Source organism: Carassius auratus, chromosome 34, assembly GCF_003368295.1.
Source record: "Carassius auratus strain Wakin chromosome 34, ASM336829v1, whole genome shotgun sequence".
NCBI classification, from domain to species: domain Eukaryota; kingdom Metazoa; phylum Chordata; class Actinopteri; order Cypriniformes; family Cyprinidae; genus Carassius; species Carassius auratus.
The window spans coordinates 1,501,851-1,526,715 of NC_039276.1; the positions used below are offsets into that span (position 1 = coordinate 1,501,851).

General features: G+C 35.5%; 1 protein-coding gene across 1 annotated transcript in view; it reads left to right on the forward strand.

Annotated features, from left to right (window-relative positions):
* The window catches only part of LOC113053712 (transient receptor potential cation channel subfamily M member 2-like), a 34,985-nt gene extending 14,219 nt beyond the window's left edge, over positions 1 to 20,766 (forward strand). The window contains exons 10-25 of the mRNA XM_026218994.1: positions 2,297 to 2,638; positions 6,708 to 6,848; positions 7,907 to 8,042; positions 8,122 to 8,267; positions 9,237 to 9,349; positions 9,536 to 9,643; positions 10,851 to 11,088; positions 13,013 to 13,131; positions 15,184 to 15,322; positions 15,574 to 15,745; positions 16,870 to 17,050; positions 18,278 to 18,459; positions 18,710 to 18,842; positions 19,741 to 19,828; positions 19,942 to 20,026; positions 20,449 to 20,766. Coding sequence (XP_026074779.1) covers positions 2,297 to 2,638; positions 6,708 to 6,848; positions 7,907 to 8,042; positions 8,122 to 8,267; positions 9,237 to 9,349; positions 9,536 to 9,643; positions 10,851 to 11,088; positions 13,013 to 13,131; positions 15,184 to 15,322; positions 15,574 to 15,745; positions 16,870 to 17,050; positions 18,278 to 18,459; positions 18,710 to 18,842; positions 19,741 to 19,828; positions 19,942 to 20,026; positions 20,449 to 20,561 — 2,436 coding nt within the window. The 3' untranslated portion in view covers positions 20,562 to 20,766. The remainder of the gene's footprint in view (positions 1 to 2,296; positions 2,639 to 6,707; positions 6,849 to 7,906; positions 8,043 to 8,121; positions 8,268 to 9,236; positions 9,350 to 9,535; positions 9,644 to 10,850; positions 11,089 to 13,012; positions 13,132 to 15,183; positions 15,323 to 15,573; positions 15,746 to 16,869; positions 17,051 to 18,277; positions 18,460 to 18,709; positions 18,843 to 19,740; positions 19,829 to 19,941; positions 20,027 to 20,448) is intronic.
* Positions 20,767 to 24,865: the final 4,099 nt, after the last annotated feature.

A 24,865-nucleotide genomic window follows, 5' to 3' on the forward strand; every position in this document is an offset into this window, starting at 1 on the left:
TAGTATCAATATTCAATAAGAGAAAAGACACAGTTTAGAAATAATAGTTTTTGTTCTTGCCAATCTTTAAACAACAATACCAGATTTTTCTCTTCTGTGGACTTTTGTTTTGCTATAACAAGTTCCAAAGATGCATTGTTACAGCATGTAAAAAAAAAAACCTTAGTCGTTGAAAAGTCACGTTCAAGAGCCCAACTAAAGTAAACACTGATCTCCATCATGGTAGTGAAAAACACCTAAACCTATTTAACTCTCCATAAGATCTTCTGTAGACATATGACAGAAATAAAGTCAGTCTGGTTAGTAATGTGAATCTGGTGAAGCTGTTTTAGTAGTTGTTTAATCAGATCTTGAGAGATTTGATGTATTCTTTTATTCAGTTGATTTCATCTAAGGCTGTGGCTGAAGTCATTTGTAGATCTTGTGTTTCTCTTTCCTTCAGTGATTCTGAAGGTGTTTATCACTAATGCTCAATCATCAATTAATCACATAATTATCTCATTAACTTCACTGAATCAGTGTTACTCTAACACTCTGTAGTGTGCACACATTATAAGTGTTCATTTAAAACTGAGGATTTTGTTGTGGGGTTTAAAGGGTTAAAGATTTAAGATGAAGAAAAAACAGCATGAAACATAATTTAACAGTAATAAACTGTAATTAATTTACAGGAAACAAACTGTAGAAAAACAGTTATTTACTGGCACCCCTGCTGCCAGTAAATAACAGTTTTTCTACAGCTTGTTGCCGTAAATTAATGGTTGCCAGCAAAAAAAGTGTTTTTCTATTTTTTTGCCGTTAAGTCAAGGAAAAACAGTAATATACTGTAAAATGTAAACTTCAGATTTACCAAATGAAAAAAAAAAGTTAATTTAACCAAAATATTTGTGAACATCCATAGAAAAAAAATATGCAAACTCATACACTGATAATGAGAGTAAATACTGAACTTGACTGTATTAATGTCTGTTTGCACAAGAGAGATCTGTTAGTTTAATGTAGTTTTGTTGTTCACCATTGTGCTGGAGAGTATAGCCTGTGCTTCAGTCAATGATGAGCCACAAATTCTGATCTTCTGCTGTTTTATATAAAGACAGTAAATGTGGGTGCGCTGATACAGTGGTGATCTCTGTGTTAAGTACTTTCGGCACATACATGTGTGCTATAGATTACAATGAGCCGCAGTGATTTGAGTAAAAGTCATGTATTTAGTTACTTTATTACTGCACATTAAGTGTTTGCATCTTTATATTAAGAAATACTCCTTCTCAGTGGAATCAAATGAAATAAGTTCATAGTACTAACATCGTAGGAATGCTAGTTTTTAAACTCGAACTGTTTGAAGCAGTGGGAGTGGAGTTAATTTCCATGGTAGAATTTATGGTAAAATACTGTAAAAAAAAAAATAAGAGTGGTAAATTAATGGTTGAAAGCTGTAAATTAACAGTACTTTACTGGCACCCCTGCTGCCAGTAAATTACTGTTATTTAACGGCATAATTTTTTACAGTGAATATGTCTATGGTTTTTATAATTTTTTATTTATTATTTTTTGTTTACATTTTTTGAAATAGATTTTATTTATTATTATTATTATTATTGTTATTATTAATAAACATGTCTATATAAAATATTTTTGTTTGTTTATTTATTTATTTTAGTGCTCAAAATAAAATGAGAAATGTTGCTTTGAAAAATACATATTTGTAGAATAGTATAATTTTTTTATATAATGATATTAAAAGATATTTTAATATAATATGTTTTTAATTTAATGTTTATTTTATTTCAAGCAATGGCATTTATTTGTATTGAAGTTTTAGTTAATGTTTTTGTAATTTTGTTATTATTATTAGTTTTTAAAAAATGTGTCTGTTTTCATTTTTAAATTTTTTATTTGGCAACAAGCTGATATAAAATAAGTTTTCATTATTATTATTATGATTTTGAAATATGTCTATATAGTTTTTATAAATTTTTTAATTTTAGTTTTGGTTATTTTTGTATTTTAACATACTAAAATTAGAAAATGATAAATGTTGCTTTGACAAATAAAGATAATTTTTTTTAGATATTTTATTTTAAGTTTGTGTTTTTAAAATTTTTATTGTATGTAATAAACATTTATTTATTTACTTATTATTATTATTATTATTATTATTATTATTATTATTATTATTATTATATGTTTTAGTTTTAGTAAACAATAATAGCCCTGCTTAGAAGTCAATAATAATACACTAGGTTGACCTGGTTGAGTTTGTGATAATGTATTTTCCATATCTTTCTCATCTCAGTCCAGTGATCTGCATCATGCCATGTTTTCTGCGCTGGTGGGTGACAAACCTGAATTTGTGCGTCTCCTGCTGGAGAATGGAGTGTGTGTGAAGAAGTTTATGGAGTGTGAAGACATGCTCTGTGAGCTTTACACCCACCTGCCCGCCTGCTTCTTCCTGCGCAAACTCGCTAAAAGAGTCCAGGGTGGAAAAATCGGCAGGGGTCAAGAGCCACAGCCTGGAAGCACAAAGATCTCCTTGAGTCACGTGGCTGAAGAAGTGCGCCACCTGCTGGGAAGTTTCACTCAACCGTTATACGACCCATCGTGCTACAAGATGACCAAAGATGATGTCCATTTAGTGGCAAGTTTTAGAACAGCAGACTAAAAACAGCTCAGCAACAAGGACATATAAATCATGACTAAATGATTTAAATGAAATGACTAAATAATAATGTAAATATGCATACAAATATTATTAAATTGAATTACTATATTGTTATTTTTCACATTACAGCACAGTGTTATTGTAGTATACTTTAAAAACAGTATTTATTAAGAATTTTTATGTTTTCCATTTTCTATTTTAATTTTAGTTCAGTATTAGTAATTTTGTCATGCATGTTTTTTTCATTTTTATTGAAAAAAATAGATATTTTTTAAATTTAATTTCCAATATTTACAATTTTTAATTTCAAGAGAAATATTTAAAGTTTGTCAGCAAATAGTTATATTTTCATTTTATTTAAATTAATGAAAACAATTTGAATAGTTTTAGTTTAAGTTAACAATAAGAACACTGCTGAGGATGAGAATGGTTTTTGCATCAGTAGCTACTGACAAATGTCATGTCATTTTGTTATATTTTCATGTAAAGTTAGTTTTAGGGATGTTATTTTTACTGGAAACCAAGACAAAAATAATTCAGTTTAACTGATAATGTTACGTAAGTGGGTTATTAATTTACATTTAAGCATATACCTTTCACGTGTATATTCCTGCTATATTCCTGTTCCCAGTTTTTTCCTATTTTTATTCTTTCATTAGTTCCAGATATTCCTCATCTTCCACTCATTAAGTCCTGTGTACTTACACTGAGTCCGATTCTAAGTTTCTTTGTCTGTTAAACATCTGTCCATGTGTTCCTGTGTCTCCGCAGTTCCCCTTGAGTTTGAATTAAATTCTATGTTTTCTAAATATTCTCCTGCGTCTCTTTGCTCCTCCCTGCCTCAGTGGGTTGTGAAAGAACAGCAGACCAAAGAACAATTAAGTGGCACACCCTCTTCCCGTTTGTTTTCCTTTTTTTTTTTAATAAGTGTTTTGTTTTCCCATGCATTTCTCCCAGTCCAGATGGAGGAATGAGCGATGTTCCTTGTCTTGGCTCATCGCCCCATGGAGCTCCCAGACACAACCTACCACAACTGGAGGAGGCACTCATCCAGTGTCTGGAGAGTCTCCAATCCTGATCTGGAATGCCTCTGCCGGCTGTTCCCAAGTCAAGTCTGTTGGTCACTCTTGTGGCAAGCCTGCCAGCGGTTCTTCATTCAAGCCTGTCAGCCCCTGGAGTTGCTCCAGTGCCAGTTACTTGAAAGCACCTTGTTGTGCCTGTTCCTCCAAAGCACTTCCCAGTCCCCAAATCCAGCCCAGAGTGGGCTCTAGTTCCCAAGTTAAGCCCAGGGAGGGTTCCTGATCCCCAGTTCTGCCCAGGGACGGCCCCTGATCCCCAGTTCTGCCCAAAGAGGGCTCCTGATTCCTCGTTTCTCCCAGGGAGGGCTCCTGATCCCCAGTTCTGCCCAGGGAGGACTCCTGATTCCTTGTTTAGCCCGGGCAGTGGGGGGCTCCTGATCCCCAGTTCCGCCCCGATCATCCAGTTCCGCCAAGGGAGGGCTCCTGATTCCTTGTTTCACACAGGGAGGGCTCCTGATTAGTCATTTAACCCAGGGAGGGCTCCTGATTCGTCGTTTAACCCAGGGAGGGCTCCTGATTCGTCGTTTAACCCAGGGAGGGCTCCTGATTCGTCGTTTATCCCAGGGAGGGCTGCTGATCCCCAGTTCTGCCAGGGAGGGCTCCAGATTCCTTGTTTAACCCAGGGAGTGCTCCTGATTCGTCGTTTAACCCAGGGAGGGATCCTGTTCCTCGTTTCTCCCAGGGAGGGCTCCTGATCCCCAGTTCTGCCAGGGAGGGCTCCTGATCCCCAGTTCTGCCAGGGAGGGCTCCTGATCCCCAGTTCTGCCCAGGGAGGGCTCCTGGTTCCTTGTTTAACCCAGGGAGGGTCCTGATTACTTGCTTAATCCAGGGAGGGCTCCTGATTCCTCATTTAACCCAGGGTGGGCTCCTGATTACTTGTTTAGCCCGGGAAGGGCTCTTGATTTCTCGTTTAGCCCGGGGAGGGCTCCTGATCCCCACTTCCAACCAGGGAAGGCTCCTGATCCCCAGTTCTGCCCTGGGAGGGCTCCTGTTTCCTCGTTTAACACAGGAAGGGCTCCTGATTCCTTGTTTAGCCCAGGGAGTGGGGGGCTACTGATCCCCAGTTCCGCCCCGATCATCCAGTTCCGCTAAGGGAGGGCTCCTGATTCCTCGTTTCTCCCAGGGAGGGCTCCTGATCCCCAGTTCTCCCAGGGAGGGCTCCTGATTCGTCGTTCTCCCAGGGAGGGCTGCTGATCCCCAGTTCTGCCAGGGAGGGCTCCTGATTCCTTGTTTAACCCAGGGAGGGCTCCTGATTCGCCGTTTAACCCAGGGAGGGCTCCTGATTCCTCGTTTCTCCCAGGGAGGGCTGCTGATCCCCATTTCTGCCAGGGAGGGCTCCTGATTCCTTGTTTAACCCAGGGAGGGCTCCTGATTCTTCGTTTTACACAGGGAAGGCTCCTGATTCCTTTTTTAATCAAGGGAGGGCTCCTGATTCCTTGTTTCGCCCTGGGAGGGCTCCTGATCCCCAGTTCTGCCAGGGAGGGCTACTGATCCCCAGTTCTGCCCAGGGAGGGATCATGGTTCTTCGTTTAACACAGGGAGGGCTCCTGATTCCTTGTTTAGCCCGGGGAGTGGGGGGCTCCTGGTCCCCAGTTTTTCCAGGGAGGGCTCCTGATCCCCAGTTCTGCCCAGGGAGGGTTCATGGTTCTTCGTTTAACACAGTGAAGGCTCCTGATTCCTTGTTTAATCCTGGGAGGGCTCCTGATTCCTTATTTCTCCCAGGGAGGGCTCCTGATCCCCAGTTCTTCCAGGGAGGGCTCCTGATCCCCAGTTCTGCCCAGGGAGGGTTCATGGTTCTTCGTTTAACACAGGGAAGGCTCCTGATTCCTTGTTTAATCCAGGGAGGGCTCCTGATTCCTTGTTTCTCCCAGGGAGGGCTCCTGATCCCCAGTTCTCCCAGGGAGGGCTCCTGATCCCCAGTTCTGCCATGGAGGGCACCTGACACACAGTTTTGCCAGGGAGGGCTCCTAATCCCCAGGTCTGCCAGGGAGGGCTCCTGATTCCTCCTTTAACCCAAGAAGGGCTCCAGATTCCTTGTTTAACCCAGGGATGGCTCTTGATTCCACGTTTGGACAATGGAGGGCTCCTGATCCCCAGTTCCACACAGGGAGGGCTCCTGATTTCTTGTTTTGCCCTGGGAGGGCTCCTGATCCCCAGTTCTGCCCAGGGAGGGCCCCTGATTCCTTGTTTCTCCCTGGGAGGGCTCCTGATCCCCAGTTCTGCCCATGGAGAGACCCTGATTCCTTGTTTCGCCCTGGGAGGGCTCCTGATCCCCAGTTCTGCCCAGGGAGGGCCCCTGATTCCTTGTTTCGCCCTGGGAGGGCTCCTGATCCCCAGTTCTGCCCAGGGAGGGCCCCTGATTCCTTGTTTCGCCCTGGGAGGGCTCCTGATCCCCAGTTCTGCCCAGGGAGGGCCCCTGATTCCTTGTTTCTCCCTGGGAGGGCTCCTGATCCCCAGTTCTGCCCATGGAGAGACCCTGATTCCTTGTTTCACCCTGGGAGGGACCCTGATACCCAGTTCTGCCAGGGAGGGCTCGCTCCAATTTCGGCTCCTCGAAAGTGCCCTCAAGTGCCTTCTTCAGATTTAATTGAACAATTTATGTATATATCTATATATATATATATATATATATATATATATATATATATATATTTGATCATTTTAGTTAACTGCTGAGAATTTTCTTAACTTTTATTCCCCTCATAAATTTAGTTGTAAGGGTTTTATGTTTCTTTGAAATTAAAACAAAAATTATGATATTACATTGATAATGATTAAAAAAGTTAATGAATTGACATCAAAGTAATAATGTCACAATGCATCTAAATGATTCTAAAGTAGGCATATTGTCTTTATACAAATAGAATTTAATGTGACTTATTTTTGACCTGTACATGTTTTTTGCAAGCTTCTATAATTATTGATTATCAGAAGAGTTGTGAGAAGTGTTTGTGGTCGTCTCTCAGGGGCCGTCCAAAGGCCTGATGAATCCGTCATGTTCGGATGAAGAGAGGACCGCAAACAAGGTTTGGGAATCGATTCGAGATCTCTTCCTCTGGGCCATTGTGCAGAATAACCCAGAAATGGCAGAGATCAGCTGGGAGCAGGTATAACATTAATTAGGGATGAACGCTCCACTTTATGATTCGCATTTACTTGTTTTCTGGTTCATTTGGTGGTAGAAACTCATTTAGCTGTGAAATATAATAATAATGATAATAGTAATAATAATAATAATAATAATAATAATAATAATCAGTGCATTTGGATAGTTTACATATCTAAATTGGATATGGTAAAAACTATTTGATGATTTTAGCACCTGTAATGTATTCATAGTGAAATATTTTGTTATTATATATCACAGATTATTTCTTTATGCATTTAAGTGTGCAGAACCAGGTTTTCATTTTTTATTTAAATGTTTTATTTAAATGTTCTATTTGTATTTTTGACACAATAATAGATATTCATTAGACTATTAAAGAACAATTTAAATAAAATTAATGAGTATTTAATAACCATATTAATAATATTAATAATAATAATAATAATAATAATAATTGTTATTATTATTATTATTATTATTATTATTACACTGGTTGTGAATCGAGATAAATATTTTATTTTATATCATACAGATTCTTTTTTTAATTTTCTTATGTTTTCAAGTGTCCAATAACCAATTTTTCATTTTTATTTCTATGTTTGACACAATAATATGTAATTACTACTACTAATAATAATAAATATTAATACTAGCAATAATAATAACAATAATTATTGTTATTATTATTCAGTTTTGTGTTCTCTTTTATGTGAAATATTGCCGATTCCTTTCTGAAAATGAATTAGGTTCACATGATTAAACTAAAAATAAAACAAAAACATACCAAATTATTTTATCCTAATAATAATGGCTGCTGTTTATATTTTTTTGACAAGCCTACATTATGTAAATTATGCAGTTTTCTATTTATATCCATTGTGGTTTGCCTAAATTTAGCTGTTCAGATGCTGTTTGTGTAAAATGAGCACTCATATGATTTATGATAAATGATATAATCTGATTGTGTATTTAAAATCTGTAATTTGCATCTGTTATCACAATATCCTCTTGGATAGCATGAGTGTGGTTGTAGTTAGTATTGTGTTGTGTTTGCAGTGCAGAGACTGTATCGCAGCCGCTCTGGCAGCCAGTAAGATCTTGAGGAAGCTGGCGCAGGAGAGCGGAGAGGACGATAGTGAAGAGGCAAAGGACATGACAGAACTAGCCAGCCACTACGAGAAACAAGCCATTGGTACGAGCCGACACACATCGCCTCATGTCCTCTGAGCAGAGCTGTGACCTTTAACCCTGCTGGTGTCTTCCTGTCCCAGGTGTGTTCAGCGAGTGTCACAGCTGGGACGCAGAGAGGGCACAGAAGCTGCTGACGCGCGTCTCGCCGATGTGGGGCAGAAGCACCTGTCTGTGGCTCGCGCTCAAAGCCGACGCGAAGAGCTTCATCGCTCACTCTGGAGTCCAGGTGAACAAACCCATCATCTGGTTTCTTAACTGAGTCCTACTGAGATATTTGACCATGGACCACAAAACCTGTTAAATTGAGATTTCTAATAATAATAATAAGCTTTCCATTGATGTATGGCTTTTAGGATCAGACGATATTTGTCTGAGATACAACTATTTGAAAATCTGGAATCTGAGGGTGCAAAAAAAAATCTAAATATTGAGAAAATCGCCTTTTAAAGTGTCCAAATGGAGTACTTAGCAATGCATATTACTAATCAAAAAGTAAGTTTTGATATATTTACAGTAAGAATTTTACAAAATATCTTCTTAGAAAATTATCTTTATTTAATATCCTTATGATTATTTTCATAAAATGAAAATCTAAAATTTTGTCTCATACAATGTATTTTTGGCTATTGCTACAAATATACCTCAGCGACTGGTTTTGTGTTTCAGGGTCACAAATATAAATCTTGGCGTATTGAAGGGCTAATTTACCCAAAATTAAAAAAAATAAGTCATTATTTACTCACCATTGTGATGTTATGAATATTTTTATTATTATTATTATTTATTCATATGGATTTTTGTATGTGATCCTGGGTCACAAAACCATGCTTAATTGCACAGAGATATTTGTAGCAATAGCCAAAAATACATTGTATGGGTCAAAATTATTGATTTTTTAAGTAAAGATCATGTTCCATGAAGATATTTTGTAAATTTTCCTACCGTGAATACATCAAAACTTAATTTTTGATTAGTAATATGCATTGCATAACGTTTCGATAGACCAATCTACTTCGAGTTTAAACTAAACGAGCCAATGCACATTTAGTTTATTGATGTGCAGACACAGTTGAGCAGAACGATACTAATGCTCGGCTCCGAATCGAAAAGCTGGTATGCATTGCACCTGCTGCCTTCTTCGTCTGTGAAAGGGTAGAAATAGTAAAACGCTGTTGTTTTTGGTGTTTTCTGTAAGGCTCTGCTGACTCAGGTTTGGTGTGGAGAGCTGTCTGTGGAGAATGCAACCTGGAAAGTGCTGCTCTGCATGATCTTCTTTCCTCTCATCTACACCAGCTTCCTAACCTTCAGGTAAAAACACTTGTTTTCATCAAATGCATAATTTAAAGTGCTTAAACCTAAAGTCATGTCATTGGGTCATTACATGCACACACCATCAGACAGCAGCACTGCATTGAATAATTCAGCTTGACCATGACAAACCATGACCTTCAGTGATTCACAGTTAACCCTTAATGTTAAACTGAACTCTGGCAGACGTGATGAAGACATCCAGAGACAGGCCGAGAGGACGGAGCAGCAGAAACTGGCCGATGATTCAGTGTTTTCTGGAAGCTCAGAAACCAAACTCAAACGGCATTATCGGTGAGTTGAGTTACAGACACACACGGCCCACATTCACACCAATGCATTTAAAGGCATGAGTCAATCCCTTCAGTTATTGTAAATTTATGTTTCAATGTTTTGTTGTATTTTTTTACACAATAATACGTAATCTTTAGACAATTAAAGAACAATTATTCATTATGAATATTGCACAAAGAAATATTACCATTATTTTTACATGACCAATATGCAAAACCAATTTGGAATTATTTTATTTATTTATTTTAGATAAAGAACAATTATTCAATATGAATATTACTTAAAAATTATATATATATATATATATATATATATATATATATATATATATATATAATGTTTCGTTTTTATTATTATAACATAATATGCATTACCAACTTTTAATAACTTAATTTATTTTAGATGGTTAAATAACAATTATTCATTATGAATATTACATATGATTATTATTATTATTATTATTATGTTTTTTTGTTTTTATTATTATTATATAAACAATTTTTTGACACAATAATAATCCATCTTTAGACTATTTAAAATAATTATTTGTTATGAGTGTTACATAAAGAGATTATTATATAACGTATTATTGTTATTATTATCTTTGTGTAATATTCATAATGAGTTATTATTATTATCATGATTACCTAACCAATATACAAAACCAGTTTGAATAATTTTTTTTTTTTTTTTACAGGATAATATATAAAAACTATTAAAAAGACTATTGAAAAACTATTATTTATTATGAATATTCCAAAAAATATTGCTGTTGTTGTCTTTATGCAATATTCATGAGTTGTTATTATTATTATTATTATTATGTTTATGTAATATTCATAGTAAGTTACTGTTAATAATACTATAATGACTATTATATTTGATTATTTATATGCATTGCTAAGAACTTCATTTGAACAACTTTAAAGGTGATTTTCTCAATATTTAGATTTTTTTGCACCCTCAGATCCCAGATTTTTCAATGGTTGTATCTCAGACAATTATTGTCTGATCCTAATAAACCATACATCAATGGAAATATTATTTAAAGCTTTACATTGACACTTCAGACTAGTTTTGTGGTCTAGGGTGACATAGAATTGTATACATGTATATGTTAATGTATCAAACTAATGTGAGCATGTAGAAGCATACGAAAATATGTATCTGTCTGAATCAGTAAGGAGTGATGATTGTTGTGTCCCAGCGACTCCTCACAGAAGCCTGAGCTGAAGCCTGAGCTGAAGCCTCTAAACTGTGCGTCTTGTCTGATGAGTCTGTTCACGTCGCCTCAAGTCAAGTTTTACTGGAACATCGCCTCTTATTTTGGCTTCCTGTGGCTGTTTGCCGTGGTGCTCATGATCGATTTCCAGACCTATCCGTCGTGGAGGGAACTTCTGCTGTATGTGTGGCTCACATCGCTGGTGTTTGAGGAGCTTAGACAGGTGAGACAAACACACACACTATAGTCCATGATAATTATATACTGCTTAAATACTAAAATGTGTAATGCAACTAGTGCAACGTAACTAAGTAATGCAATTAGTTGCTTTTTTTAAGGAGTAATGCAATATGTTAATGCATTACTTAAAAAAAAAATGCCAAGGCATGAATCTAGTCGCATTTAGAAACCATAATCAGAATTCCCTAAAATGAGTGAAATTTTGTTCAGCTGATGCTAAGATTTGACGTACAGTACAACATTTTTATCAGAATGCACTTTATTCTTCCCGTTTAAGTTTTAGTTTTATGCAATAAGGAGCTGCTATATACTTTGTTTTTTTTAAGGTGACATAAATTGTGTATAAAGGAAAATGAAATGAATGAGCCGAAACACTGGAGTTTTGTTCTGTGCGCGCTCGTTGACTGAATTCTTTCACTGATGCTCTCAGTATAGTGCAAAGTGCAAATGCCTTTCACTACAAATATGCAGATGCCTTCACACTGCCTGTGCCTTTCACTAAAAAAATTTAAATAAAAAAAATAAGGGGTTGTGGCCTAGGGTTGTGGGTTTGAGTCTTGGCGCTGCAGCATAAATGGCTGCCCACTGCTCCTGGTGTGTGTTCACTGTGTGTGTGTGTGTGTGTGTGTGTGTGCGCACACTTTGGATGGGCTAAATGCAGAACACAAATTCTCAGTATGGGTCACCATACTTAGCTGTATGTCATGTCACTTTCACTTTCAGATATGTTTGTAATAGGGATACCACTTTTTCCAGTACTCGCCCAATACCGACACTTTTTTTTTTTGGTAATTGCCGATACCGAGTACCGATACCGATATTTTTATTGCATTTCTACACTTAGGGTACAGATATATAGGGTACAGAAGCCAAAAGAGTATGTATAATGTTAGCTGGTTAACTTAATTTATTAAATAGATACAGTCAATTTTAAATTCTAAATGTATTCAGACTCCTTCAACATTTCACATTATTACAGTTTATTCTCTATAGTTTAGAGGGGCAACTGTGGTCTAATGATTAGAGACTTGGACTAGTTACCTGAAGGTTGCTGGTTCAAGTCTCGGTGCTGGCAGGAGTTTAAGGTGGAGGGGAGTGAATGAACAATGCTCTCTTTTTTGGGTATAATTTGTCACAGCATACTTCATTTTGCTATCCTTACTTACATAATGGAACTAATTTCCATTATGTAAGTGCTTAAAACCCATTAAGTTTTAATCCAAATGCCTGTAAAGTAACTTGTGCATTGTTTTAATTGTTTTTGACGTATTCTACCGAACTACAAACTTTCCAGTGATAAATGTATATTCACTCGACAAGCTCACGCTTCTCTGCCGCTGCGCGCTCAATCCACTCAGCGTGCTTTATCAGCTCGCACACGTTAGCTATAAAGGCATTAATACTGAATGTTTAACATTATATCCATTGCATATATATCCTACGTAGACAACCTTAATCTCTAATAACTAAATTCTGCTGTCTGTTAAACTGTTGTCAGTGTTTCTATGTCTGAATATGGCACTTATCACATGATGTGTGGTATCGGGGCATTTAAACTAGTACAAGTATGAGTACAGGAGCTCAGTATCGGGCCGATATATCGGTATCGGTGCATCCCTAACATATAATCTAAGTAAGAGATTCCTTTCACAATGTAGCTTCATCGATTATAACGGGATTTTTTTGATAGTGCTTAAACTCTCACCTTAGACTGAAGTCAGCAATAATGTCCTTTGATAATTTAAATATTCTTTACTTGCTTTCGGTAGCCTATACACACACACACACACACACACATACACAAACAGTCTCACACAGGGCTGTGATTTCCACCCTTAGGAAACATATTTTCTAAGTTATAATTATTCACCCTTCATCTTGTTATTTTGTTCATTGAAACTCCACAGTTCTATAATGACTTTGACGGGCCTGGTTTAGGGAGGAAAGCAAAGATGTACATCTGTGATGTGTGGAACATACTGGATGTGCTGTCAATCATACTGTTCATTGCTGGTCTGGTCTGCAGGTAAACACAACAATACAGTTAAGACATGATTCATATTAATTCAGTACGGTTCATATTTGCTTTCAGTAAATTTAGATTATACAGAAGTAATCCTCATACTTAGAGCCTTATAATAAAAAAATATATATATATATATTAATATATATCTCTGTATTTATGTACAAACCCGATTCCAAAAAAGTTGGGACACTCTACAAATTGTGAATAAAAACAGAATGCAATGATGTGGATGTCTCAAATTTCAACGTTTTATTCCGAATACAACATTGATGACATATCAAAGGTTTAAACTGAGAAAATTTATCATTTGAAAGGAAAAATAAGCTGATTTTAAATTTCATGGCATCAACACATCTCAAAAAAGTTGGGACAAGGCCATGTTTAGCCCTGTGTGCATCCCCTCTTCTTTTTATAACAGTCTGCAAACGTCTGGGGACTGAGGAGACAAGTTGCTCAGGTTTAGGAATAGTAATGTTGTCCCATTCTTGTCTAATACAGGCTTCTAGCTGCTCAACTGTCTTAGGTCTTCTTTGTCGTATCTCCCTCTTTATGATGCACCAAATGTTTTCTATGGGTGAAAGATCTGGACTGCAGGCTGGCCATTTCAGTACCCGGATCCTTCTTCTACGCAGCTATGATGTCTAAGGCCCCGAAGATTATGGGCATCCAGTATGTTTTTCCGGCCTTGACCTTTATGCACAGAGATTTTTCCAGATTCTCTGAATCTTTGGATGATATTATGTACTGTAGATGATGATAACTTCAAACTCTTTGCAATTTTTCTCTGAGAAACTCCTTTCTGATATTGCTCCACTACTTTTCACCGCAGCATTGGGGGAATTGGTGATCCTCTGCCCATCTTGACTTCTGATAGACACTGTCACTCTGAGAGGCTCTTTTTATACCCAATCATGTTGCCAATTGACCTAATAAGTTACAAATTGGTCCTCCAGCTGTTCCTTATATGTACATTTACCTTTTCTGGCCTCTTATTGCTACCTGTCCCAACTTTTTTGGAATGTGTAGCTCTCATGAAATCCAAAATGAGCCAATATTTGGTGTGACATTTCAAAATGTCTCACTTTCAACATTTGATATGTTATCTATATTCTATTGTGAACAAAATAGTTGTCCCAACTCTTTTGGAATCAGGTTTGTATTTCCTCTGAAATCACTTAAAAGGTTATTTTTTAATCAAAAGAGACCATAATTTTGATCAGTCAATGTAGCCAAGTTGAATTAGTAAAAACAGTGAAAATCTTGTTACAGTTATCATTTTTAAGGTGATAAGGTGAAACTTATTATTCCCATAAAGTATTATTAAATAATAAAAAATATATATTTAATATATATTTAAGTTTATCAGAATTTGTTTATCATTTTGTTTTAGAGTAAATAGTTGTAAACCGCTGTAAAATCAAATAAATTATTGTGCAGTCGTTTACAGATTTGCAATATTGTTTGGGTAATAAAAAATTCTAAATAGCAATATTTTAAAAATTAATATGTAATAAAAAGCTATATTTACCTACAGATATTTACTAAAACATTTGATGCATAAAAAAATTCTGTGTAGAATTATGAATCTGTTCATCAAAACAATTAAAAAGATTTCAATGAAAATATTATATTATATTATATTATATTATATTATATTATATTATATTATATTATATTATATTATATTATATTATATTATAGCACTTGCAAAGTATTAATGTTTGTTATGGAATATGTATGTATGCAAAAACATGTTGTTTTATATAATATACTTGTTTTGTATGGACTATTAGTCAGTAGTTTAAGTCAGTTGTAGACCATTGTTTTATTAAATATGAAATAAAATTAAATTCAAAATGCTATTTAAATATGCATATTCATTTCACTGAAATAAATCAAACTTTCAACATTAATAGACTCTCTTGGATCATATAAATGAATCATATTTAAAGTGTGTTTCTCATGTGTTCATTTAAATTCAGTTGAGTTGCATAATGACTCAGAAATTTAGTTGAAAGTAAATTAAATCAAACTTTTGTGTTTGTCGTACAGACTTCTGGCCTCCGGAACTGTGTTCTATGTAGGTAAAGTTATTCTCTGCATCGACTTCATCATATTCTGTCTCCGATTAATGGCCATCTTCACTATCAGCCGAACTCTCGGCCCAAAGATAATCATCCTCAGGAGAATGGTGGGTTTGTATGTTCATAATGCTCATTTATTCACTTCACATGTGTTTATGTAATAACTCTATGCAGCCTAAGTTGTGAGAGACTCAAAAGGAATCAAATATTTCTTGATCTTCTGAAAGTAAAGAGTTAATTGTTATATGAAACATCCTGGACCTCAGGGTGAAAAAGATTCCTGAGCCTCTCATAATGTAGCATATGTTTGCATAATGCAGACAAACTGAGGTACTAATGTTGTCTCTTCTCTCTGCAGATGATGGATTTGTTCTTCTTCATGTTTCTGCTCAGTATCTGGGTTGTGGCGTATGGTGTGGCCAAGCAGGGCATTTTGATTCACAATGAAGACAGACTGAACTGGATCATGCGCGGAGCTGTCTATGAGCCCTACCTCATCATATTCGGCAGTGTTCCCACTAATATAGACAGTGAGCAGTTTACTAACTTTACAATTGAAATCACTTGATTCCACACTAAAGGAGTATATCACAACAACAGGGTTCCTCTGATATGTAAATCTCACTCATTCTCATTTCTCCACGCCTAAAATTATGTTTAGCAATAATTTATACACATTTTTAGATGCACATACTATGAGCTGAAAAAAATGTTTTATTCATCCAATTAAAGAAAACTAGAGTAATGATTCACAACTTGAGTCAATGAAAAATAGATAACTTTTCCTAATACTTGCAATGCATATATAAATATATTCTGTTCAGAACTAAATATGCACCCATATTATATATGCTATATATATATATATATATATATATATATATATATAGCAAATAAATCTAATGCAAAATGTTATTTAAATATGCATCAATTGTTTGCTATAATATTGTTAAATATTGCATATGCAAATATTAAATATTATATGGAAGTATTCAAAATAAAAATGCAAAATGCAATTTCAATGTGCAAAATATGTAATTGTTTTATTATGAAATATGCATTGCATATGCACATATGAAATATATGTATATATATCGTAAATTGTTTTATTTATTTTTCTATTGGCTGATCACATCTACATTTTTAAATTGTCCTAACTGAATAAATAAATTAAATTAGGCCAATTGGAAAATTTAGATGTAACCAGTTTTTTAGATGCTTTATTGTATACTTATAATTAATGATTACAATAAGTCAGATATAAGTCAATTGTAGATTTTTTTTATGTAAATATGCAATAAACTTTTTTATGATATTATACTATAACTGTGCAAATATTAAATATTATATGTAAATATATATATAACAAATTGCATACTTAAAATCAATAGCTGAAGTCAGTTTTAAATCAGTTGTATAATTTTTTATTTAATGCAAAATTCAATTTAAATATGCAATCATGCTATAATGTTACAAAATACTGCATATGCAAACTTTTAACGTTTGTTATTATATTGCATTATAAAATATTGCATGTTGTGTCAATAAATACAGGTCAGTAGTTAAAGTAAATTGTAGAGCATTCAGAAATACAGAAATGTAGGGAAAACAAAGACCAAGCAGAAAGCTCATGTTTCTGTGTTTTGTGATGCAGACACTCAGTTTGACCTGGACAGCTGTAGTATGAATGGCTCCGAGCCTCTGAAGCCCAAATGTCCCGTGCTGAACGATGATAACATGCCGGCCTTCCCAGAATGGCTGACTATCATCATGCTCTGTGTTTATCTGCTCTTCGCCAACATCCTGCTGCTCAACCTCCTCATCGCCATCTTCAAGTGAGTGCACAGACAGAGACGGGCGACCACAAACAATTACCTGCTTCTGTTTCCTACTGAGCTGACTTGATGTCTACTGTACATGCACACTGTACACAGCAGCTCTGTGCATCATACAAAAAGCAGGCTTTGTGAAAGACTTAACTCATATTTGAACACAAGCAATAGTTGCCCTGGAGACAGTCTTTAAACCCAAATTAAAATTAAATAAAAAATTAAATTTATGCATTTAGAAGACACTTTTATCCAAAGCGACTTACAGTGCATTCATATATCTTGTGTTCCCGGGGAATCGAACCCCCAACCTTGCTCGATAAGCAAAGCTCTACCAATTGAGTATCTGGGGTATATTTGTAGCAATAGCCAACAAAACTAAAAAAATTATTGCTTTTTAATTTATGTAAGAAATCATTAGGATATTAAGTAAAGATCATGTTCCATGAAGATATTTAGTAAATGTCCTACTGTAAATATATCACAACTTAATTTTTGATTGGTAATATGCATTGCTAAGAACTTCATTTGGACAACTTTAAAGATGATTTTTTTTTAAATATATATATATATATATATATATATATATATATATATATATATATATATGTATATGTATGTATATATAGATATAGATAGATAGATAGATAGATAGATAGATAGATAGATAGATAGATAGATAGATAGATAGATTTTTTTTGCACCCTCAGATTTTCAAATAGCCAAATATTGTCCAATCCTAACAAACCACACATCAATGGAAAACTTTATTCAGATTTCAGATTATGCATACATCTTAATTTAATAAAAATACAACTGACCCTTATGACTGGTTTTGTGGTCCATGGTCACAAATGTTTTAGGACTGTACTGTATCTCAGTATTTCTGTGTATGCTCTAAAATAAATTAAAGAATTATTTATTTATTTTTTTATCAGACACAGTAAAATTAATAACATAGTTAATTAGATTTAAATATTTAACAATGTTTATGTACTTATTTATTTATGCAGGCAAAAATCTGGGAATTTAATAGTTTGTATATTTTTTCAAATATTATTTCATATTATATAATTTTAAGCATATTTTGATGTATATTTGTCATAAATATACTGATATATTCAAAAAAAAAAATTTTTTTTTATAATTTCCTGTACAAGGCTATAAAAGATGCATGATAATAAATGGCCGTGAATGTCAGGGCTTTAAACTCTGTCTCACTGCGCCTCACAGCTACACGTTCGAGGAGGTCCAGGACAACACAGACACCATCTGGAAGTTCCAGCGCTACGAGCTGATCAAGGAGTACCACAGTCGACCCGCTCTTCCTCCACCCTTCATCCTCCTCAGTCACCTCATCCTCTTCATCAGAGCAGTGCTGCAGCGCCACTCTCCACAGAAACACAAGACCTTCAGTGAGCCAACACACACACGTCGTGATCGATTAGTGATGTTCATTACTCAAGATAAAGCTATCAGCATGAAGTCTAGTCATGTACATTCTTCATCCAAAGTGACATTTAATGTTTACGTTTTTATCAATTCATGCATTTCCTGGGAATCGAACCCAAAGAACTTGCTGAAATTGTTGCTGATCTGCTCTTTCATGTCTAACGTCTGTGTTGAGAGTCTCAGTCCCTGGTTTAAGTGCTTGATTCTTCACAGGACAGGAACTGGAGCAGAATGAGGAATACGAGCTGTTGGCATGGGAGGCTTACATGAAGGACAACTATCTGTCATCGATGCGGCAGGACAAGAGTCAGAGCGAGGAGCATCGTATCCAGGACATCGCAGAGAAGTAACCGAGACAGAAATACAACATCACACTGCTTGAATATAGACTATGATCTGAATTCAGCAGGAAACATTTACATCTACTCTAGAATATGGGGAGGAGCATAGCAATATTCTGAAAACATAGGGGGAGGGGCTTACACTCATGAATATTAATGACATGACTTGAAGTTCCTACCCAGTTTGCTGAAGTATGAAGTACACTAATCCTGCCCATATTCTGAGTAATATTACTGTTTGCACATTTTTAGCTTGTTCTCACTGTAAAAAGAAATCTTTCTTCACACTGTGGCCAAACGAATTGAATCTTTTAAAATATAATGTAAAAGATACAAAAAATATGTAAAAAAGAAAAAAGTGTGCAAAAAACGTCTAAATCTTTTTCGTGAGAAGCTTCATTAAATTCCCAATGTAATACAGAACAATAGAAATAAAAGCTAAATAGAAGTATTTAAAAAAAAAGATTAAATAAATAAATAAAATTAAATTAAATACAAATTTTAGAAATCCCATGAAATTACTAAAACTTTAAAAAAATTAATTAATAAAAATATATACATTTATTTCATTATATATATATATATATATATATATATATATATATAGTAAATAAATGTGTGTGTGTGTGTGTACGTATACATTTATTCATTTTTATATATAATAACACATTCATACACATATATACACACACACAAAAGCACATATAAAATAGAAAAAACTTAAAATAAAAGCTAATTAAAATAGAAATAAATCCTATAATAGTATGAACAAATTTAATAATGCTTTATAGCATATAAATAAGTGTGTGTGTATGAAAAACTTATATGCATCATATATATATAAAAACCAAACGCAGAAATAAGAGAAAAACATGAAGGTGAAACATGTCTGTTTGGTCTCAGGGTCGGTGTGATGTCAGAGCTCATGGAGAGCGAGCAGGAGAGGGTTTCTCCCTCCATCACAAAACGCCTGGCCACGCTTGAAGAGCAGGTGTGCTTCTGAAAATAATAGTGCTTTACAGTCTGTTCGGTCTGTTCACTTCTCCACGCAGCATGGCAAAGCAAATGTGAGTGTGAGCTGGTGAATCTCTTGTCTTCTGGCAGGTCTCCGATTCCAGCAAAGTCTTACAATGGATCGTGGACGCGCTGAAATCTCAGGGATTCGAATCCAAAAGGCAGCTGCCTCTGAGTAAGAAGAGTTTTTAAATGCAAATGCATGGCTGCTAAGAAATATTTGTGCTCATTAGTTGGTGTGATAAAGTCTTATATATATATATATATATATATATATATATATATATATATATACACACACACACACACACGGATGGATGGATGTGTTTAAAATAAGTTTATGGTATGCTTCAGATGCTTCGTCTGTGCTGGGAGCTCATAAAACTCCCTGAAGAGGAACTGTCTTCAGGATGTGAGTCCCAGTTCGATGTCGTCTTTGATAGACATCAAACATCATAAGCACATTCAGTGTTATGGCTCTGTGCGGTCTTATTCTCAGCGCTTCATAAGTGGTTTTTATTTAGTGCATCAAGTAGCAGTATTTCAGCTCTCGCTGGGTTTCCAGAGTAATTCAAGCTGTCTCTGTGTCTGCTGCAGGTCGAGAGCTCGCAGTCGTCTCATCAGCCGCTCCAGTGGAGAGAAGTGAACAGCACCGCGTCTGTGTGTCCGTACCAACGAGAAGCTCTGTGTCAGATAGCAAACTGACATAAGACACAGTACTGACCTTCAGGAAAACACACACACACACACGCTTTAGCAGAAATGAGCTCAAACACACTCTGCACTCTTATGTGTCTTTAAAATTGTAATTTCTGTGCCACAAAATGTGGAAGTGTGCTTCTGCCACAGGATGAAAAAACAAGAGTAACTGCAACTTTGGATCTCTTTTATTCTTATGGAATTGAGAGATATAATGTTAGAATTGCAAGATGCAAAATCAAAATTCTGGAAAAAGGTCAGAATTGTGAAATTTACAAAGGTTTGTAAATTTGTGTCCGTGGCTGAAAAAAAATACAATTATGAGATGTTAATTTAGAATTGCAAGAAAAAACTGAATTCTTTGTGCAATTCTGACTTTAATTCTAGAATCTCACAGCTCTGACTTTTTTTTCTCGCAAATTCTAAATTTACATCTCAGAATTCTGACTTTATTCTCAGAATTGATAGTTTATATCTCGAGGTTATATTAAACAATTTTTTTCTGTTTTGTTTATATCTTGCAATTCTGAATTTATGTCTCTCAACGCTGACCTTTTTTTTTGCAATTCTAAGAAAAAAAGTCAGAACTGTGAAATATAAACTCAAAATTGTGAGAATAAAAGTCAAATTCCTATGGCAGAAACACACTTTCATAACAAACAGCAGCAAACAAATTTGTTCTGAAACAGGTTTTCAGATTGCAATTCTGTTTGATGCTGTTAACACTGCCAGATATGTTGCTTTCATGCAGATTTCATAAGCCACACATTTAGCTCCACTTATACAGTGCTACGAATATATATATTATATTATAATGCATTATTGTGTTTATTTTGGACAGAGGTTTCTGTATCTGGAATCTATATAGAAATTTGAATGTTGGTGTTGCAGATAACAAAAATCAAGCCGTTACGTTTGCAAATATGTGCACAGACAAATATACAGAATTTTATGCAAGGAATAACACAGAGGTATCCAGTCGTTATTCTGTTCATTCATGACTGGTTGGCTACATTACCCCTATTTCAAACATTAACAAATACATAAATACAAGCATATTTAAGCTTTAAAAAGAAACACGTTTCAGTTGAGCCTTATTTATTAATTTGTAATAATAACAATGCATGAAAAATGAGTGTATAAAAATTCAAATGCATGTTCTGTACACATTTGAGCATGTAACAATAATGCAAATGCTATTAAGTCATGCACAGTGCTGACAAGTTTTAATTAGGCAGATTAGGCAGCACTGCATTATGGGATGTCAGCAGGCAGATACGTTTGATGATATTATTTCACACTGAACATTAACCTGCAGTTTAAATTAAAAAGCAATTATGCAGTGCCTTAAATATTAGAAATATCAGAAATGCAAAGCAAACTATGAAGTTTCCTTAGTGTAAGTTTAAAACAGATATCTGCAATGTTTAAAATGTTAAGACATGAGAAGTGAATAAAAAAAAGTGCAAAATATTATGTGTATTTTTTGTGGTTTGCTGATTCAATTAAATGTTTAATTATAAAATTAATATGATAATATAAATTAATATTTTCTTAGATTATATTTCTTTGCAGTACATTTGCTGTATGTTCTTTATTGTTATTTATTATTATTATTATTATTATTTTGCTCTCTTAAACCCCGTCCTTTAAAGCAAAAAAAAAAAAAAAAACGTGCAAAATGATTGACAGACGGAGAGCGTTTCTGATTGGCTAAGACCATGGCTAAGACATGCGCTGTGTCTGATTCGGATCTTTTCAACGAGTCTGTTGGTCTGAACAAATCCATAGACATAAATACCTACATAGATATCATATATGTAGACGCCCCATCGAATGCTACTGCCTATTGGCACCAGGCGGCAAGGAACTCGACCGGAAGTTGAAGTCGGCCGGGTGCCGCCATCTTGTAGCAGAACATCACTTGCGTTAGCATTCCCATTGACTCCCATTCATTTTGGGGTCACTTTGACAACGAATAACTTTACATCTGAGGCATTTAAAGACTCTGTTTGTCCATTATTTATTTCTAAAGATACACGACAACGTATAAAGGGCTCCATTACCTTCTATGTTACATTATGGCCCCGTAGAAACAGTTTTTGTAAAAAATAGGCTAACGATGGCGTCATAACCACGCAACTCTCTGTCGCATTACTGTACAGACAGGAGGAGAAGCTCGCAGGCAATTAACTTAATATGGTGTACTGGCGTTACATTTTAAAATACTATACAAAATAATTAATCAGAATACTTACTCCTGCTCACTCACGCCTAAGAACTCCCTGCTCAAGCTCGCCGTCTCTGCAAGATTAACGATGGCAGTTTGCACGCACAGCTACTAGAACATTTACATCTGTCAGACAGGTTGCTGACGTCATCAAGCTTCGTTTGAGTCTGCGCGTAAGAAACGGAAGTGCTTAAAAAACGCTTCAAATGGGCTTCGCTTGTCTCAATTGAGTTCCAATGGGGTCGCTGTGTCCATTTCTTTTACTGTCTATGATTGGCACAAACGAGCATGCAAACGAGCCGTGGCGCCGCCATCTTTGACCAGTCGCCAGCTCCACTCAGTGTAACTGTCAGCGCATTAAATTAATCATATCTCACGGAATACCTAACTGATTTTGACCCGTTTTTTTTTTTTTTTTTTTGCTGCAAAGGTCATTCATGCGGCTATGATACAGGACAGACACATGGTTCAGCGTATTTTAATATTCATAATAGGCTTTACATATTATATTCTGATATAAGATATAAGTGACCAGACGCCCAAAATCTAAATATGTGAGGTAGGATATTTATAAATCACACACTATAAATATGATAAAGAAGCAGAAACAGATAGTTGCAGTAAAATAAAATATTTTAATAAGTTGAAGAAACAATTTATTATAATTTGTGACATATACACTCTCTCTGATTCAAATGATCCGCAAAGCCGCTCAGAACTCCCAAATTGACTCAAATGATTCGCGATCCCCAAACTGACTCAAATGATTCGCAAATCCCTAACTTATTCAAATGATTCGCGAACCCGCTCCGAACTCCCGAACTGATTCAAATGATTCGCGATCCCCAAACTGACTCAAATGATTCGCGAACCCGCTCCGAAATCCCGAACTGACTCAAATGATTCGCGATCCCGCTCCGAACTCCCAAACTGACTCAAATGATTCGCGATCCCCCAAACTGACTCAAATTATTCGCGAACCCGCTCCGAACTCCCGAATAGACTCAAAAGATTTGCGCTCTGAAACTCCCGAACCAGTGGCATAACCTAAAAATAGATGCAGAATTATTTTTTATAGTATATTAAATATATATATTTTTTACTAAACTTGGGCTATTGTTGTTTACTTAGAAATGTATATATTTTTTAAATCAACTTTTCATGCGTAAATTACAAATATTTTAACTGACCCCTTGTTTCCATTGGCGACGCGTCATGATTGACACGTGACACACTGCAGCCACCATAGACATATAAATACCTAGACGCCTCATTGGCCGCTCGACCGCACGTCAACGTCGCCGCCATATTGGAGTGGGCAACTCTCATAACTCTCACATCAGGAAAGAAGAAAACATACCAGACTCATCGACAGATTGGACACCTACAAACCGTCACACGATAATAAAAACAGATCTCGCGGTGTTATATTTCACAGGACTCAGCTGTTCTTTCTCGATGTTTTTTGGTCATTTTTAACATTATGTTGACAGCCAGTGTCAGACTATTAATAAATAGCTAGCGATATCGCTAACGTAGTTAGCAGTGAAAGCTGAGACTTCATAAGAATTCAAAGTTTAAATGAATTCTTATTACGTTTTAACTTATATTGCCGTTTATATAAAAAAAACTAAATGGTGTTATGAGCACAATCAGGGTATCTTCCGTAATCAGGGTATCTTCCGTCCATTCCAAATCCGTTTCCAATTAAAAATCAGAAAACGAAAGACTCAAGAGGATTCAAGTGAGAGAACATGAATTCAATAACGAGAAATGGAAAAATGGCTCGTTTATTCGTTATTCCATCTAAGTTAACAAATGGAAAATGAGTTTTTGACTTGATTTCTCATTTTGTCGTTTGGGGTTTAAAAAACGGTTTATGGCTTCAATATTTCATTCGCACTTGTGGGCGGAGGTGAAACGCTCCTTTCATCTGATTAGTCGAATCGCTCCGCCTTCAACTCGGTCTCCTCAGTCTTTCAGAATAAGAGTCTTACAAGAGCAATATCTGAAACCAGATGTAGACACATAATTCGCGTTGTTTGACTTGCAAGTCACCCCTTTAAATTATTTCTAGGTTATAGT